Source organism: Chiloscyllium plagiosum, chromosome 24 (genome assembly GCF_004010195.1).
Source record: "Chiloscyllium plagiosum isolate BGI_BamShark_2017 chromosome 24, ASM401019v2, whole genome shotgun sequence".
Lineage (NCBI taxonomy): Eukaryota > Metazoa > Chordata > Chondrichthyes > Orectolobiformes > Hemiscylliidae > Chiloscyllium > Chiloscyllium plagiosum.
In genome coordinates, this window is record NC_057733.1 from 45,491,700 (window position 1) to 45,510,010 (window position 18,311).

The 18,311-nt window shown below is 40.8% G+C and overlaps 1 protein-coding gene across 1 annotated transcript in view; it reads left to right on the top strand.

Moving 5' to 3' along the window:
* The window catches only part of chmp6b (charged multivesicular body protein 6b), a 39,879-nt gene that overhangs the window by 18,975 nt on the left and 2,593 nt on the right, over positions 1-18,311 (top strand). The window contains exons 3-7 of the mRNA XM_043714964.1: positions 8,821-8,908; positions 10,718-10,804; positions 11,354-11,419; positions 11,536-11,616; positions 13,659-13,722. Of these exons, the coding sequence (XP_043570899.1) occupies positions 8,821-8,908; positions 10,718-10,804; positions 11,354-11,419; positions 11,536-11,616; positions 13,659-13,722 (386 nt within the window). The remainder of the gene's footprint in view (positions 1-8,820; positions 8,909-10,717; positions 10,805-11,353; positions 11,420-11,535; positions 11,617-13,658; positions 13,723-18,311) is intronic.

Here is an 18,311-nt window from a genome sequence, read left to right on the forward strand (position 1 = left end):
GATCTATCCTGTCTATACCTTACATATGCTTCCTTCTTTTTCTTAACCAAACCCTCAATTTCTTTAGTCGTCCAGCATTCTCTATACCTACCAGCCTTCCCTTTCACCCTGAGAAAATATACTTTCTCTGGATTCTTGTTATCTCATTTCTGAAGGCTTCCCATTTTCCAGCCGTCCCTTTACCTGCGAACATCTGCCTCCAATCAGCTTTCGAAAGTTCTTGCCTAATACAGTTCTTGCTGTGTGAGCATGGAATTCATTGCAGACCGCCGTAAATTGGCCTTTCTCCAATTTAGAATTCAACTTTTAGATCTGGTCTATTCTTTTCCATCACTATTTTAAAACGAATAGAATTATAATCGCTGGCCCCAAAGTGCTCCTCCACTGACACCTCAGTCACCTGCCCTGCCTTATTTCCCAAGAGTAGGTCAAGTTTTGCATCTTCTCTAGTAAGTACATCCACATACTGAATCAGAAAATTGTCTTGCACACACTTAAGAAATTCCTCTCCATCTAAACCTTTAACACTATGGTCATCTGGTCCTCTTTAACCATAGAAGGTAGCACAGTTTCCAGCCTTAACGCAAGCGTCTTAGAGAGGACTTCAAAGTTAACTTTTAAGTGTGAAATGGGCCTGTAAGAAGCACAGTCCTCTGGGACCTTCCCTTTTTTTAAGAATAAGCGAAATATTGGTCTCTCTTAGAGATGGCGGGAGACGATCATGACTGTACGAGTCATTGAACATGTTGAGCATCGAGCCTGACAATATGCTTATAAGTTCTTTATAGAATTCGCTGAGAAGTCAGGACCAGGCACCTTTCCACTCTGAAACTGCTTCACAGCCTCCTGCACCTCTTGCTCTGTTAAGGGGACATTGAGAAAAGACTCTTATTTGGGGGTCACACCCGGGAACACCAGATCCTTGCAAAAGGACTCCATCTTGGCCTGCTTCTCCACACAAACCTCAGATTGGTATAATTTAGAGTAAAATCTCTGGAATGCCAATTAGTCTTTTTGGAATCACATGTTAGGTTCCCAGACCCTTCCCTAATTGACATAATGGCTTGAGAGACACTTCTTTTCCTGGCAAAATACGCAAGGTACTTGGCCAGTTTGTCACCATGCTCATATACCCTTTGTTTTGCGAAAGGAAGTTCCTTCTTTGCTGTCTGTGTGAGCGTGGAATTCATTGCAGACCGCCGTAATCCTCTGTAGCTTGACCAACGAGGAGCTGTGAAAGTAAGCCTTCTCGGCTGCCTTCATCCGTGCTTCAAGGAGACATTGCTGCTCGCCCTTCTGCTTCCTACTGGCAAAATAGGAAATAACTAACCCCTGGCATAGGCTTTGGCAGTTTCCCAAAGGATAGATGGGCTACCAACCGAGCTTGAGCTAATGTCTAGGAATGCCCTAAATTCCTTAGAGAAGTTCTCCAGAAACTTATTATCCCTAAGGATAAATGGATCCACTCGCCAGTGTCTCGAGCCCACTATAGCATCCTTAATCTTAACCAACAGGTACAGTGAAGCATGATCAAAGATGAGAATATTACCAATCGTACAAGATGCCACCAAGTCCAGTGTTGCCACAGGGGTCAGAAAAAAAAATCAATCCTGGTGTGACATCTGTGCGGATTGGAAAAAAAATGTAAAATCCCTGCCTGTAGGGTGGAAATGCCTCCAGACGTTCACCAATCCTAACTCCACACACACATGCACTAATTGTTTAGTTTGTACAGAGGGTATTGGGGGGGCCTTTGGTCAACCTGTCCACCATGGGATCCGTAAGACAATTTAAAATCTCCCCCTATATCATTATATGCCAGGACTCGAGACTGATCAATTTAGAGAATGCAACTACCAGAAATTTGAGAGGATGGGCCGGAGGGCAATAAACATTTAAACACCATATTCTCCCCCGTTTATCAGGGCTGTGAGGATTACAAACATCCTGTGTTTGTCTTTAATACACTCTAGTAAATTAAATTGGAGATTCCGCTTAACCAACACAGCCATTGCCTACTTCTGGTATTAAAAGATGAAAAGTGAACACAATCAAAGCCATTCTGCTGTAGTTTCAAATGATCCCTATCATCCAAGTGTGTCTCCTGTAATAAAGCAATATCCACCTTTTCCTTGCTAAGAGTCAAGAGTACCTTTTTCCTCTTAATTGGTGACTGACTCCTCTTGATGGTCCAGGTATACCATTTAATTAAGTTATTAACCATAACCTTTTGCAGTAACATTTAGATTCCAGAGAGTCATAGAGTCACAGAGATGTGCAGCATGGAAACAGACCCTTCAGTCCAACCCGCTCATGCCGACCAGATATCCCAACCCAATCTAGTCCCACCTGCCAGCACCCATATATCTCCAAACCCTTCCTGAGAGGATCTTGAATTACAAATTGCCAAGCTTTAGTGTCGCGAGATCCATTGAACATAAAAACTACATAAACTAAAACCACTATAGTTAACAAATTACAAAGCTATCAAAGATTATATACAACAAAATCCCCCAAAAAAAACAACATATAAAGCGCCAATGGCACTGAATAGGGGAACCCATCCCCTGCCCAAAGGGAGCAACTACGCATTCCAATACCCGACTTCCTATTCCCCTGCCAGTATTGTAACCTGGTCATATAAATACCTGAACCGGGCATAAACTGCCTGTAAGTAGGCATCTAGCCATCCCAACCATTTTCTCTCCGACTAGCTAGAGCCGCACCACAAACGCAAGCAGAAAAGAAAGAAAATACACCATGAAATAACAATGTGAACAAAGAAATTTTGAAATAAAAATGTAAGTACCTCGCCCATCCTTTGGTATAACTGAAATAATTGAAAGTACATATCCCAACCACCCCCGTGCATAGTTTAGACCAGATTGTTACCAATAAAAATACAGGAAAGGAAATCCCCGACTGGACTTACTCCTTTTTTTAAAGAAAAGACATACCCAAACAACATTTGTATGTACTAAATTGTTCAGATTAAGTTAATTTGTCAACAAAGTCTCTTGGCTTCTCTTCTGTGTCAAAGAGATATATAGATCCATCTGAGGTGATCCAAAGCATCGCTGGATACCTCAGAGTACTGGATCCTGAGCTCCCTCAGTATTTTTTTGATGCCGTCATAGGATTTTCTTTTCTGGATCGCCACTGCTGAGATGTCCTGGAAGAACATGATCTTAGAGTCCTCGTAAACTAGGGCCTTTGGATCCTTCCTCTGGATTCTGGAAGCTTCCACGATTCTCTCCTTCACTCTATAGTAATGAAACCACACCAAGACAAGATGATGACATTGGTCCAGACCTGACCTCCACATTGTGACCTGTTGAGCCCTCTCAATCTTCAAGCTTCTCATTCCAGCCTCCAAGTTAAGGAATTTCAGCAACCAGTCCTCAATACATTCTATGGTCGCCCACCTTCCTTACCCTCTAGCAGACAGATGATCTGAATAATTTTTCTCCTGCCCCTGTTTGCGAGATCATCAACCTGGTCAAGCAAATTATGGACCTGCGTCTCCAGGGCCTGCATCCTATCCTTGGAGGAATTGGTGTCAGCTTCCATCACTGTGACCCTGCATTTCATCTCATCCGTCTTTTCTCCAGGTCTCCCAGCTGTTCATGCATCTGCAGCATGAGAGACATCAGGGCCAGCTTCTCCACTATCTGCCTCCCCAACATTTCGCGAGCTCCTTTACCAGGATCTGGTAGGAAATCGAGTCCAAGAATCCTGCAGGTTGGACCATGGGCTTGGCCTCGGACGTACCTGCTCCCTTCTTCGCTATCCCCGGATGGTGAAAACAGAGATAAGTTGCTCTCTAACAGTTTCCTGTGACTCCATGACCTTTCCAGAGTCCCAGGACATCGTGGTGGTCCAGATAGGGTGGGTTAGGACTTCGTCCTGCTTTCGATGCGGTGCGGAGCTCTGCAACGCGATCTTCCTAGATCGCCACCATCTTGGGTCCCTGTCTGACTTTCTGAATTCATCAGTTAAGGATAGTATTCTTTGGCAACCCATACCAATCTTCCAGTTGTTTTAATGTATTTAAGTGTATAGGGAAAAATGGTGTGACCTGAGGACCTTTGGGAGTGTAAATGCTGAATATCTGACTGTTTCAAAGTTTGGTTCTTCATTTTTCAAAAAATAAAATTCCTTTTCCCTTGCAATGTAGGAACAGGAGTAAACCATTCAGCCCATCAAATTTAACTTTCCATTATAATCAATCATGGCTTATCTGTATCTAACTTGATCTACAACTTTATTCTGTAATGTTTTGATATACTTGCTTAAAACAAAATTCTCAATGTCCATTTTGAAAATTTTAATTGCTATAGCCTCAGAAGATGTTTGGAAGAGAGCACTGCAAATTTTCCATTATAGTGTGTGTAGAAATACTTTGACATTAAATTTATCATTCTGTCCCCTTATTTTGGCTCACCATCACTTTTTTTTAATCTTGAACACTTCAGCTATACTCGATCTGCTGTACGCCAGGGTGTACAAATCTGAACTATGCAGTAAAAACAGAAAATGTTGGAATACTCAGCAGATTGAGAAGCAGATTGGAGAGAGAAGTAGAATGAATGTTTCAGGCTGATGATCTCGCATCAGAACTGTCAAACTGTTTCCCACAGCCTAGTGAATACCTGTCTGGCCTAGTAACTCTCTCCAGCACTTTTAAGTTTATTTCCGATTTCTAGTGTCTGTAGCATTTTGCTTTAGTCCTAATCAGTGGAATATCCTGAAAGTTTAATCCTTGTAGCCCTGATATGAAAATGAAAATATGTTGTTTTGCCCTTCAAGGGGGAAATGTGATGCTTTAAATGTAATGTCTCCTTTAAAACCCAGGTGAAATTTGATGTACTCTGAGGATCATTCAATCTCCTAGTTATGACATTTTTGGGTTCCAAGAAGTGACCATATGACCTGATGTTTTCATGGGGATGAGCAAAAAGAAAACTAATTGCAGTTGGGTTGGTCAGCCTGTGTTTTCTACTGAGAATTCATGTAAAGAGGAAACAGTAAAGATTCTCAGTGTCAGGGGGTGAAAATGAAGTCTTGTCCAGCAGCTTCATTTCCATTGTCATTGTGAGAGTTTCTTTCTTTTTAAAATGCTATAAATCATTATTTCATATGAGTAGCAGTACATTTATAAAATTAATAACAGTCTCAGGCAGTGTCAAGATGATTTGTGAAAGAAGAATTGTGTTTGACAAATTTAGTTCTTTTGAGGCTGAAATAAACATCTGGATGTAAGGGAATCAGCAGAGGTAGTGTATTTGTATTTCCAAAAGGCATTCAATAACATTCTACATTATGTTATTATTCAAAATAAGAACGTATATGGTGTAGGAAATGATACATTAACATGGCTAGAGGACTGGCTAAAAGGGTGAAGTTAAATGGGTCACCTTCAGGAGGTTTACCAGGATGTTGCCTGGTATGGTAGGAAGATCGTATGAGGAAAGGCTGAGGCACTTGGGGCTGTTTTCATTGGAGAAAAGAAGGTTTGGGGGGACTTGATAGAGGTGTACAAGATGATTAGGGGTTTAGATAGGTTTGACCATGAGAACCTTTTTCCACGTATGGAGTCGGCTATTACGAGGGGGCATAGCTTTAAATTAAGGGGTGGTAGGTATAGGACAGATGTTAGGGGTAGATTCTTTACTCAGCGAGTCGTGAGTTCATGGAATGCCCTGCCAGTAGCAGTGGTGGACTCTCCCTCTTTATGGGCATTTAAATGGGCATATGGAGGATAGTGGGCTAGTGTAGGTTAGGTGGGCTTGGATCGGCTCAACATCGAGGGCCAAAGGGCCTGTACTGCGCTGTATTCTTCTATGTTTTATGTTCTAGTAAATGGTAATTAATAGATTGTTGCATGGATTTTGGCTGGGTCTTCAACCATTTATGATCTCTGTTGATGATTTGGATGAAGGAACCATCTAATATAACCCAATTTGCTGATGGTATGAAGATGGATAGGAAAGTGAGTTGTGAGGAGGATGTAAAGTTTCTACAAAGGGCTATGGGTAATTTGAGTGGGCAAATGTTTGGCACATTAAATATAATATGGGAAAATGTGAGGTATTAAAACATATATAATATTTTGAAGGAGGTTGATAGAGTTGTTGTTGAGAGAATGTTTTCTGTCTTGGGGGAAATATCTAAAAATAGAAGGCACAGCATGTATGTCATAAGTACACTGTAATTAGTCCCTCTTCTTCTATAAATGTATTGTTATGGTCTACTCTCTCTTCCTCCTCCTCCTCTCCCATCATATACAATAATCGTTCTGTTCCAGGACCCTCAGTTGATTTTTTTTTCAGAAACACCACTAACAATCGGAAATATTCTATTTGAACTGCTTGACATTATTGAGAGTTTGTTCATACGGTTTTCCTGATGGTTCAATAATAAGTGCCTTTTGGAATATGTGGTGAGCTTTTAGTTTGGGATACGAATTGCATAAATACCACCACTAGGTGGTGCAAAGAGCATACATGTGCAAAAAGGCCAAGTGAAATATCAACCAAACCCCTTCATTATGACCTCTGAAGCAGAAATTTAACTGATATTAAATTCAAATGAAATTCACAACCTGCAGTATTTTGCTGTTGTATTAACTTCAAATTGCCTTTGTTGCGAATGAACCTGGCTGTGGAACAGAACTAGTTTTATACCTGGTTCAGCTCTGTTCAGAGAGATGTGGTGGCTTTGAGAAGAGCCTTTGACTTCAGATTTTTACACTTCCACCTTTTTATTTCTTGCCTGTTGTTTTCTTCACTGGGTAAAATCGTAATCGTCCCAGAGGACCATAGGGCTGCTCTCTTATAGAGTTATAGACACAGACAGCACAGAAAAAGGCTCTTTGTCCTAACTTGTTTGTGTCGACCAGGTTTCCTAGACTGAACCAGGCCCATTTGCCTGCATTTTGGCCCATATCCTTCAAAGCCTTTCCTATTCATGTACTTGTCCACATGTCTTTTAAATGTTGTAATTTTGTTGTCCCTTGGGTCCCTCTCACCTTAAAACCATGCCCTCTAATTTTGGACTGGACTAGGTCTACCCTACCCTAGGGAAAAGCCCCTTGCTATTCACCTTATCTATGCCCCTCATGATTTTATAAACCTCTGTAAGATCACTCCTCAGCCTCCTACGCTCCAGGGAAAAAAGTCCCAGCCTCTTCTTATAACTCAAATCTTCCAATCTTGGTAACGTTCTTGTAAACCTTTTACACCTTTTCATAGTTAATAACATCCTTCCTATAGCAGCATGACCAGAATTGTACACAGTTCTCCCAGTGTGGCCTTACCAAATAGGGGGAGAGACGACTGATGGTGAGTTTAACCCAATGGTCATCACTAGTGGGGCAAGCAGTGAGGCTGAGAAATGGGACCTTCATGGTGACCTCAGCGAGTGCAGGAAATGAGCCCATGTAGTTGGCATTACACTGCACCAAAAACCAGTAAGCTAACTACCTCCCAAAACTAAACCTAACCCCAACCATTGGTTTTGGCTCTGTTGAATACTTACCTCTCCATACACCCTGTTGGTCTGGCCTCCTGAGATTTTCCTGCAAGATGGGCCTTGGATAGGCCACAGTACTTACAATCACAGGTTCTCTCTCTCCCCCACCCTTAATGCTCTTCCAATCCCTTATTCTCTCTGAGTAGGAGCAGCAAGAGTGAGAGATGGATAGGACCTATGATTTCAGAAAGTGGAGAAAGGACTGTGAGAGGGGGCGGGATCTCTAATTGAAGGAGCAACTCCTCATTGATTTTGTCTCTTTCTCAAACAGGGATACCTTTTCTGTGGTCTCCCTGTAATTGAATTTTCAGGGGCAAATTAGTCATTACCCACATGTTTTTCAAATGCTGGGGCATGGTTTCAAAATAAGGACCTCCCATTTAAGATGGAAATAAGGATGAATTTCTTAGTGTTGTTTGTGTTTGGAATTATTCCCCAGAGTAGTGAAAGGCAGGTTACTGAAGATACTTAAGGCTGGGTTTGACAGATGTTTTATTGATGAGGGAGTTAAGTGGCATGGTGTACAGGCAAGAAAGTGAAGTTCAAGTCATATCAGATCAGCCATGATCTTTCTGAATGGTGGACGAACCTTCTGCTCATTTCTTATGTTCTTTATGTGAAATTTCACACAGTCTCTACAAGGATGATAGCAGTATTCTCCCTAAGGTGCTTTATCTAAAACTAATGAATTGCCACAGATGGAGTCTGACCACATCTGCTTCAGATAAAGGCTGCATGTTACTAATCTTTAAAACTATTGAACCCATACAAAAATAATTTAAGTGATTTTTGTATTTGGATCTCCTAATCTCTCCGTTCTTCTATAGTTTCTGTCTTTTTGCCATTTAGAAAATACTGCTGATCAGTTGTTTTTAAGTCACTGTGATGATCTTATACTTTTTCATGTTGAGGTCCATACTACTCTCAATCTATCCATGTCCCTTTGCAACTTTTGTTCGAATCTACACCATTTACTATATTGTGCTACCTATTTCACGGTCATTTGCAAACTTCCATATGTGCCTCTCTATTTCTGCATTCATTTAACTGAATCAGAGACCAAAGCTTTGGATCCATACCCTGATGGATTCTCATTCGTGTTCATCAATAAGATAGATGTTGACATGAAGGAAGGATTTCTAAAGCACTATACTGGAAGGAAGGGACCGTGATAAATATTTGCTCACGTGCACCCATGAACATACGTAGAAGGTGAACTGGCACCAACTCAGCAAGGTTTTAAGATCTGAATGCCATTTTAAGATCTGAATGTCTTTTGTTCTTCAGTAAAGCCAAACTTCTGCTCAAGAAGAAACGATATCAGGAGCAACTTCTTGATAAAACTGAAGTTCAGATTGGCAACCTTGAGAAAATGGTAAGGAAAAGTCTTCTGCTTTGGGTAACAAATGTATCAGATTTGTGAACACACCCTATTTGAGTTTACTAGGAATGTAAGATTATCTTGCAGGCATATTCTCCTTATTTCTATGGAAATTCTGTCCCTTGCCGCCTCATTTTTCCAGCCCTCACTTCATTCTCCTTCTATTCTCTTGTTCTATTTCTTTCTTCATCACTTTCATACTTCTTTCTTTATTCTTGTGCTTAGTACATGCCTCTGTCATCTCTGTCCCCTGCTTTTATGTTTAAACTTGTTTTCTTCTCAACGTCTTCTTACTCCGATCAGTTCTCTTAGCTCTAACTAATTCTTTAGACCTTAAGATTATATAAAACAAAAACAAAGCTAAGTAGTTAAAACTAAGTTATGTAGTACTAGGGTTTAAGGATGTGCAGATGAGCTTGTAAGGTATGCTGTGGTAGTGACCTCATGAGACAGAGACTCTCTTGCTGAAAGTTTCAAACTAGATAAGCTAATGTTAGGGATGTCTGCTGCAATATCTTCATTTATATAATGTAAATAAATACTGTTTGTTTGAAAAGGTATGGCCTGAGTTTGTCAGAACAGACAGACCACATTAAAATAAGTTGTATGCTGGACCCCTGTTTTAAAAAAGCAGTGGTTTAAAATCTACCCTAGAACGACAGATTTGAGAATCTATAATTACTTTGTATAAGATGTTTGTGACTGGACTCAGTCCACAGGCAGTTCTTCTACAACGCAATGGTTGCGTTCTTGTGCTATATAAAAATCGCACAATAAAAGTAGCACTTAAAGTGTTGGCAATGCAGTGGCTCTACTTTAGAAACAACGGCCCCTATTCGTCAATTGCATTACAGCCAATTTGCATTGAAGAAACATGCGTTGTAGCAGAATGACCTATAATTCCTAGTCAGCACCAGTGTGAAATACAGAAATTACCTTAATTTGTCACACACTCAGAGTGGCTAGTTGTGAATAATATTACGTGCATAGGGGCCAGCATATCCTATGAATACCAACTTTAGGTGCTACAAAGAATAGAATGAAAGCTGACCCATTCTCAAGGTAGGGAAGCAACTGCTTGGATGTAAAATAAAATCTGCAGTGCAATCAAATAAACAGTTTACTTTGAAATTGATCTTCCTTCTTGACAGGATTTATTTTCGCTCCCACTCCCCCTGTGGCCACTCAGTCTTTATTTCCAGGTAAAAAATAAGGTGGCTGTCTCCTGGTACAGCCCTCTCAGCTCCCAGTCTTGGTTCTGGCCTTTGTCCTGCTTGGACTGTGGCCTCAGCTGCTTCTTTGCTTACCTGGATCCTTTGACAATAGTACCTACGCTGATGATGGTGTTGCTGCACCCAGAACATGCTTATGCAAATGGCACGTGTACAAGCACTTCCTATTGCAGCCAGGTGACCACACTGGCACTGTCTGTGCAAACACAGAGACCATTTTGCATTGTGGGTAATCACGTCAGTTTTGGAGATGGTTTAAATCACTGGATTTTGGAAAAGGCAAGTTGTCACCAAGCAGTAGCATTCTTCTTCATCAACACACACAAATAGACAATGTTGCTTTTTGATATGTTGGTGAATGAGTTCAGTTAATGTGTTTCATAATGGCCAAGTGACCAAGAATGTTTCATAATTGTCTCCTTTGCAATGATAAAGCTGATACTTCCTGCTGACTAATTACTGCCTCTTCTGTCCATCTGTTAATGCAAGTCTTGCTTACTGTAACAAATAAAACCTGTCTGCCTTTTTGAAGTATGAAAATAATGCTGCTTATTTGTGTTTGAATTTAAAGGTTCAAGACATTGAATTTACTCAAATAGAAATGAAAGTTTTGGAAGGACTTAAGATTGGAAACAGCTGTCTTCAGAAAATGCACGAGGTATATCTGTGGAAAGTAGTGATGACTTCTGCATTGTGGAACTCTCTTGCACTTTCTTTGGTTTATTCTTGGGATGTGTACATCACCAGCAAGGCTAGCATTCATTGACTGTCCCTGACTGCTTTCTTAAACTGATACTACCCATGCATTGGAGGGAGATCCACAGATACATGAACAGCTTTATCTGTGGCAATTTGATTCAACTATGCAAACCCTGCTTAGAATAGCAATTCAGAGTCAACCATACTGCTGTGGATTTGGAGTTGAAAATGTGTTGCTGGAAAAGCGCAGCAGGTCAGGCAGCATCCAGGGAACAGGAGTGATAAGTAAGCCAAACTGGAAAACGATAACATTAGTGAACCAGATGGGTTTTTTCAACACTTGGATAGATTGCTAATGAGAAAAGCTATTTTGTTTCAGATTGATTTATCATTATAAAATTCTTCAGCTCAGTTCAGGCAAAGTTATTTTCCTGTTAATATACATGAGTTATAATGTTCAAGTTCTTAAAATAGTATGGTAGTATTGAAGAAACCTTTTTTCTTTTAGATTATGTCTATTGAAGAAGTAGAAAGAATAATGGATGAGACTCAAGAAGCTGTTGAATACCAGAGGGTGAGCAATATGATACACAGTTTGAATTCTACTAACGTCTATGAATGAAGGATCAAAACAAAATAATGAAAGGTTGGCAAATGTGTTGTTAAAACAATGGCTTTTTGTTATTTCAGCAAATTGATGACATTCTGGCTGGAGGAATATCTCAAGAAGATGAGGATGCCATTCTGGCTGAACTAGATGCTATAACTCAGGTGAGGATATGTATTCGTCTAGTTACTGAACAATTAAGATCACCTAATGTTTGCCATTGTCTGAATGCAACCACCTCTCCCACCTTGTTACTATCATCATCCAAGCATAAACTGAACTTCTGTCTTATGAGCGCCATTCCTAAAGTGTGTCACAATCATGCACACTTTGTTGTCTAAAACTATTGAATGGATTCTTAACCCTGACTAATCTGCTTCTCCAACCATTTGGGTAAACAAAAACTTGCTAATTTTGACTAATCTTGGTAAAATCTTCATTTTTAATAGTCAATTTCATTTTCAATCAGAATTTCAGTTCAACCTTATGAAGACATTTGCATGGACTTTGAGCTAAAAATAATCGGCAGCATGGTGGCTCAGTGGTTAGTGCTGCTGCCTCACAGCACCAGGGATCCGGGTTTGATGCAACCCTTGGGTGATCACCTGAGTGGAGTTTGCCCATTGTCCCCGTGTGTGCGTGGGTTTCCTCTGGGTGTCCTGGTTTCCTCCCACAGTTAAAGATGTGCAGGTTAGGTGAATTAGCCATAAGAAAATGCAGGGTTACAGGGATAGGGAGGAAGGATGGGTCTAGATGGGATGCTTTTTGGAGGGTTGATCTGGACTCGATGGGCCGAATGGCCTGCTTCCAAGCTGTAAGGATTCTATGATAATTAAGGTTCTCTGGACTTCTAATCATTATTGGGCAGCAACATCTAAAGACACCCCACATGTAGCTAAATACAGAAGTCTGGACCTTGTTACTTACTTTACCTTGCTGCAACTCTCCACAAGTTGTGCTGCAAAGAGTGATGTAAGTTCTGAGACACATATTGTAAAAATTTATTTTGAGTTTGGACTTTTTAATGTAAACTAGTGGCATATTGATTATCTGTGTGTCTAAATGTGTTGAATTATTAACTTATAAGTATTGTTGAGGCTGTTATGTCTTTATTTAAAAACAGTGTGATTTTGGAGTCTTTTGGAAATTGGTTTACATTGGAAGAGTTTGAGTGAAACAAGTAAACAGTGTGATGTATTAGCTTACACAAGATTCAGGAACTTCTTTGCACTTGGGGAAACACCACAACATTGAAAAATAGTTTTCTTTAGTTTCAGTTTAAGCAGTTCTGCAGGGGTCTTAGCTAAGGCTAGATGTGCAATACAGTTTCTGAGAAAGAAAGAAGATAGTACAGAAGTAGTAAAAACAGTTTACCTCAGAGTAAGGAGATAAATTTAGAAGTTCCAGACCAGAAGTGCTTGATTAAAATCTTGAAGGTGTTATGTGAAGCTGAGAAGGTTTAAGCTTAGGGATGTAACAAGTCAAGGAAGAGGCTGTCTAATTCTCACGATTAGAATTTGAAGCTACAGCTAAGTCAAACCCTATATTGGGTGGGGAATTGGCAAGTTGGTTGGAAATATTGAAATTCCTAGACCAATGAAGTCTAAAAATTCAGCTTATGTTTAGATTAGATAGATCCCCTACAGTGTGAAAACAGGCCATTTGGCTCAACAAGTCCACAACGACCCTCTGAAGAGTAACCCACCCAGATCCATTCCTCTACTTCACCCCTGACTAATGCACCTAACACTATGGGCAATTTATCATGGCCAATTCACCTAACCTGCACATCTTTGTGATTGTGGGAGGAAACCAGAGGAAACCCACGCAGATATGGGGAGAATGTGCAAACTCCACATAGACAGTCGCCAGAGGGTGGATTCGAACCTGGGTCCCTGGTGCTGTGAGACAGCAGTGCTAACCACTGAGCCACCATGCCACCCATTACTTGACCAGAGAGGGCCATGGTAGACTAGATGCCCAGTGACAGCAGGTTGCAAGAAATCTATGGTCATGGAAAATGAAGAGAGTCACACATGCTGATTCTTCGCTGCTGACCACAGTTATACATGTTCTCCCTTCAATTGTGAATTTATATTTTACAGCCTGGGTACATATTCTTCTTAAATCTTTTGCCGGAAATACAAATTTCTGATGTCTTCTTAGGAATCAGTTACTATTAAAATGATTTATTTTAATCTTTCAGGAAGACGTTGAACTACCAGAAGTTCCTGCAGAGCCACTGCCAAATATATCTGCAAAAGAAAAAGGTATGCATGAGATTTATCATTTACAAGCTGAATTCAGTTTTGTGGAAATTCTTTAAATTTAAAGAACTTGTTTACTTGATTCTAGATACTATATTTATTCTATGTAGTTTTCTTGAATGATGCAATTTTCACTTACTCTATTTAAAAAGTGAATGAACAGCAAATGGTATATCGTGTATACCTGCAAATTTCTGATGTGCATGGTTAGTGGTTGAAACTCTGTCAGTAGTATGAGCTCCAGAAAGGACCGTCAGGATTTTTATTCTGATTAGATTTTGGCATGCATTTTGATAGAGACAAAGTGAAGGTGTAGCTTTATAATGGTTCGTATATAGTGTTTGATTATATGGGGGGCAATATCTTTTATTCTTTCAATTATTTTTTGTCTTAACATTGTATCAAAATTCTAGGGATTTATAATTTGTCAGAATAGTATGGCTAATGATGCTCCGTTATTGATGCATAAATGGTACAGCAACCTCTGGTGAGGGGCAAATGTGTATGATTAAGCACAATTGTTCGTGTTCCTGAGTTGCCCTGCTGTGGTGTTCAAATGCATTGAGTCATAAGCACAGCAGATTAAAAACTTAAGCTCAGAATCAAATCCAGTCCATTCCAGTCAAGTGATCTTTACCACTAGGATAATTCTTAATTATAGCTAATCATTCTCTGTGGCACAGAAAATGAACTTTTACAAGTGTGAAATCTCATTTCTTCAGATTCAAATTGTTGAAAATTCTAGTTTTCTCTTTCTTTGAATCACTATGTCTTTTATTCTCTTACTGTGTCTGATTCGACATTGGATTCATTCATTTAATTTACATTTGCTTCTCTCTTCTTGACCCATTAATCAACCGGATTGAAGAATTGTAAAGAGACATTTGCTGTGTTCTTTCAGGTCCTGGACTTGTCTAATTGTAACATAATAAATTCTTTTTCAGTGGATTGCCATTCCAATAATTTTAAATTATGGGGAGGCGATTGAAGCACTATTATTGTCATTGGACTAGTAATCCATTCACCCAACTAGTGTACTGGGAGGCACTAGTGGAGACAATGTCCTCTCTCCACATTAAGCAAAGCCTGCATTGTGCTATGTGGTTCTATAACCATGCTAAATGGAACAGACATTGAATAGGCCTAGCAACTCAACATTGAGCATCCGTGACGTGCTGTGGGCCATCAGCAGCAGTAGCAGAATCACGCTACAACACAATTTGCAACCTCCTGGGCCAGCATATCTCAACTGTGCCATTATAATCAAGCCAGGAGATCAACCCTGGTTCAGTAAAGGCTCAGGAGGGCTGCAGGAAGCAGCAAATATCCAGTCCTACCTGTGATGAATCGTAGCAGCAGTGTGTATCTTTGAGAATATGCACAGCTGAAATTATCCAAGGCTCCTTAGACAGCACATTACAAAGTTATGACCACTAACATTCGGATGAATAAGGGCAATGGATACTTGGCATAGCACTGTCTGCAAGTTCCATTCCAAGCCACTCTGAATTCTAACTTGGAAAAATATCTCTGCTCCTTCATTGTCACTGAGTTCCAGTAGGTGGGACACTTTTTCTAATAGCATTTTCTAGTAGATTGTGGATTTACTTACATTAAATTAACTGTAGTAGTTCATGAAGTAACTCACCACCACTTTCTCAAGGGTATGTAGGGGTCGACAGTAAATACTGGCTGAGCCACTGAAGCCTACATCCCATGAAAGAAAAAAACATGACGACCAAGTCAATTACCTTGCCGTACCAAATAATGGCCCAATATTAGCTGAGGTGTCACTCACTGTAATTTGTAAAAATTCATTCATGGGATTTTGCCCATGAGAAGGTGGTGGTCTGCTTCATGAATTATTGATATAGGTTCACCCACAGTGCTATTAGGGAAGGAGTTCCACAGGACCACAGAGTTATACAGTATGGAAACAGACCCTTCGGTCAACTTGTCCATGCCAGCAACATTTCCGAAACTAAATTAATCCCATGTGACCCATATCCCTCAACGTTTCCTCTTCATGTACCTATCCAAATGTATTTTAAATGTTGTTACTGTACCTGCATCTCCCACTTCCTCTGACAGTTCATTCCATATATAGAGTCATAGAGATGTACAGCATGGAAACAGACCCTTCGGTCCAACCTGTCCACGCCGACCAGATATCCCATCCCAATGTGGTCCCACCTGCCAACACTCAGCCCATATCCCTCCAAACCCTTCCTATTCATATACCCATCCAAATGCCTCTTAAATGTTGCAATTGTACCAGCCTGCACCACATCCTCTGGCAGCTCATTCCGTACACGTACCACCCTCTCAGTGAAAATGTTGCCCCTTAGGTCTTTTTTATACCTTTCCCCTCTCACCCTAAACCTGTGCCCTCCAGTTCTGGTCTCCCCGACCCTAGGGAAAAGACTTTGCCTATTTACCCTATCCATGCCCCTCATAATTTAGTAAACCTCTATAAGGTCACCCCTCGGCCTCCGACGCTCCAGGGAAAACAGCCCCAGCCTGTTCAGCCTCTCGCTATAGCTCACATCCTCCAACCCTTGCAACATCCTTGTAATGAACAGGTTGCCTCTCGGGTCCATTTTAAATCTTTCTCTTCTTACCTTAAAAATACACCTCCCAGTTTTGAATTCCCCACCCTTGGGAAAAGACCTTTGCTGTTCATCTTATTTATGCCCCTTCTGATTTTAAAAATCTCTATAATGTCACTCCTCAATGTCCTACACTCTGGTGAAAAACGTCCCAGCCCATCCTTACAATTCAAGCCTTTCAGTAATATCCTTTCCATAGCAGGGCAACCAGAACTGTACACATGCTCCAAAAGTGGGCTCACCAATGTCCTGTACAACCTCAACATGATGTTCCAACTGCTATACTCAGTGGTCTGAGCAGCGATGGCAAGCATGCTAAACACCTTCTTCATTACCTATCTCTGATGCAGCTTTCAAAGAACTATGTACCTGAACCCCTAGGTCTTTCTGTTCAACAACACTACCCATCATTGGACATACCATTAACTGTATAAGTCCCAAACTTGTTTGTTTTACCAAAATGCAATACCTTTCATTTATTCAAATTAAACCCCATCTGCCATTCCTCACTGGCCCAATTGATCAAGACCCCTTTGGGATCTTTGTTAACAGTGAAGAAGGTTACCAATACCACCAATTTTAGTGTCATCTGCAAACTTACAAACCATGTCTGCTAAATTCTCATCCAAATCTTTTATGTAAATGACAAACAAAAGTGGGCCCAGCACTGATCCCTGCAGAACATTGCTGGTCACGGGCCTCCAGTCTTAGTAGAACCCCTCCACCACCAGCCTCTAGCTCCTACCATCAAGCCAATTTTGTATCCAGTTGGCAAGCTTTCCCTGAATCCCATGTGATCTAACTTTACGAATTAGTCTGCCATGCGGAACCTTGTTAGAAGCTTTAGTAAAGTCCATATTGACAAAGTCTATCGCTTTTGGGTGAGCTGTGACCTTTTGTTGGATAGCTGTACTTTCTTGATGCCAGTGTAAATTGTCCCACTGTTTGAATCAAGGGAAGGCATGATGGCTCAGTGGTTAACGTTGCTGCCTTACAGCACCAGTGACTTGGGTTCAATTTCATCCTTGGCTAACTGTTTGTGTGGAGTTTGCAGATTCTTCCCTTGTCTCCATTTTCTCCGGGTGCTCCGTGTCCTCCCACATCCAAAGGGGTGTGCAGGTTAGGTGCATTGACCATGCTAAATTGCCCATAGTATCCAGGGATGTGTAAGCCAGGTGGAATAGCCATTGGAAATGCTGGAATAGCATCGGAGGTGTAGGTCTGGGTGGGATGGTCTTCAGAGGGTCAGGGTGGGCTCGATGGCCCACTTCCACACTGTAGGGATTCTTTGATTCTAGTAAGTGACTTTAGTAAGAGGTTTGGATTTGAGTTTTCAAGGATGATGTTTACATAAATCTTTTATTGTAGATTTGGGAGTTGAAGCCCACCTGTCTCCTATCCACAATTTGTGTGAGACCTATTACTGTTTACTCATTTTTGATTGGATTTAAAAGAAGCAAATAATATTTTTATAAGCCACTTAAGTAACAATCTGCAAAATGTTAGTAAATGGAATATTTCCATCTACTGTGTCTGTCAATAAAGGCCCAAAATGGTTTGAAATGACAGACAGTTGACACGAAAAATAAGAGAAAAAAAATCTGGTTCGCTTGAGATGTTAAAGGTTCTGCATATATCTAATAAATTAGATGCTAAACAATGCCAAGAGGGTTTTGTTTGGGGCAGCATGGTAGCTCAGTGGTTAGCACTGCTGCCTCACAGCGCCGGGGACCTGGATTCGATTCCTGCCTCAGGCGACTGTCTGTGTGGAGTTTGCACATTCTCCTCGTGTCTGCGTGGGTTTCCTCTGGGTGCTCCAGTTTCCTCCCACAATCCAAAGATGTGCTGTTCAGGTGAATTGGCCATGCTAAATTGCCCATAGTGTTAGGTGCATTAGTCAGGGGTAAATTTAGTTCTGGATTAGTGGTGCTGGAAGAGCACAGCAATTCAGGCAGCATCCAAGGAGCAAATATAGGGTGGCTT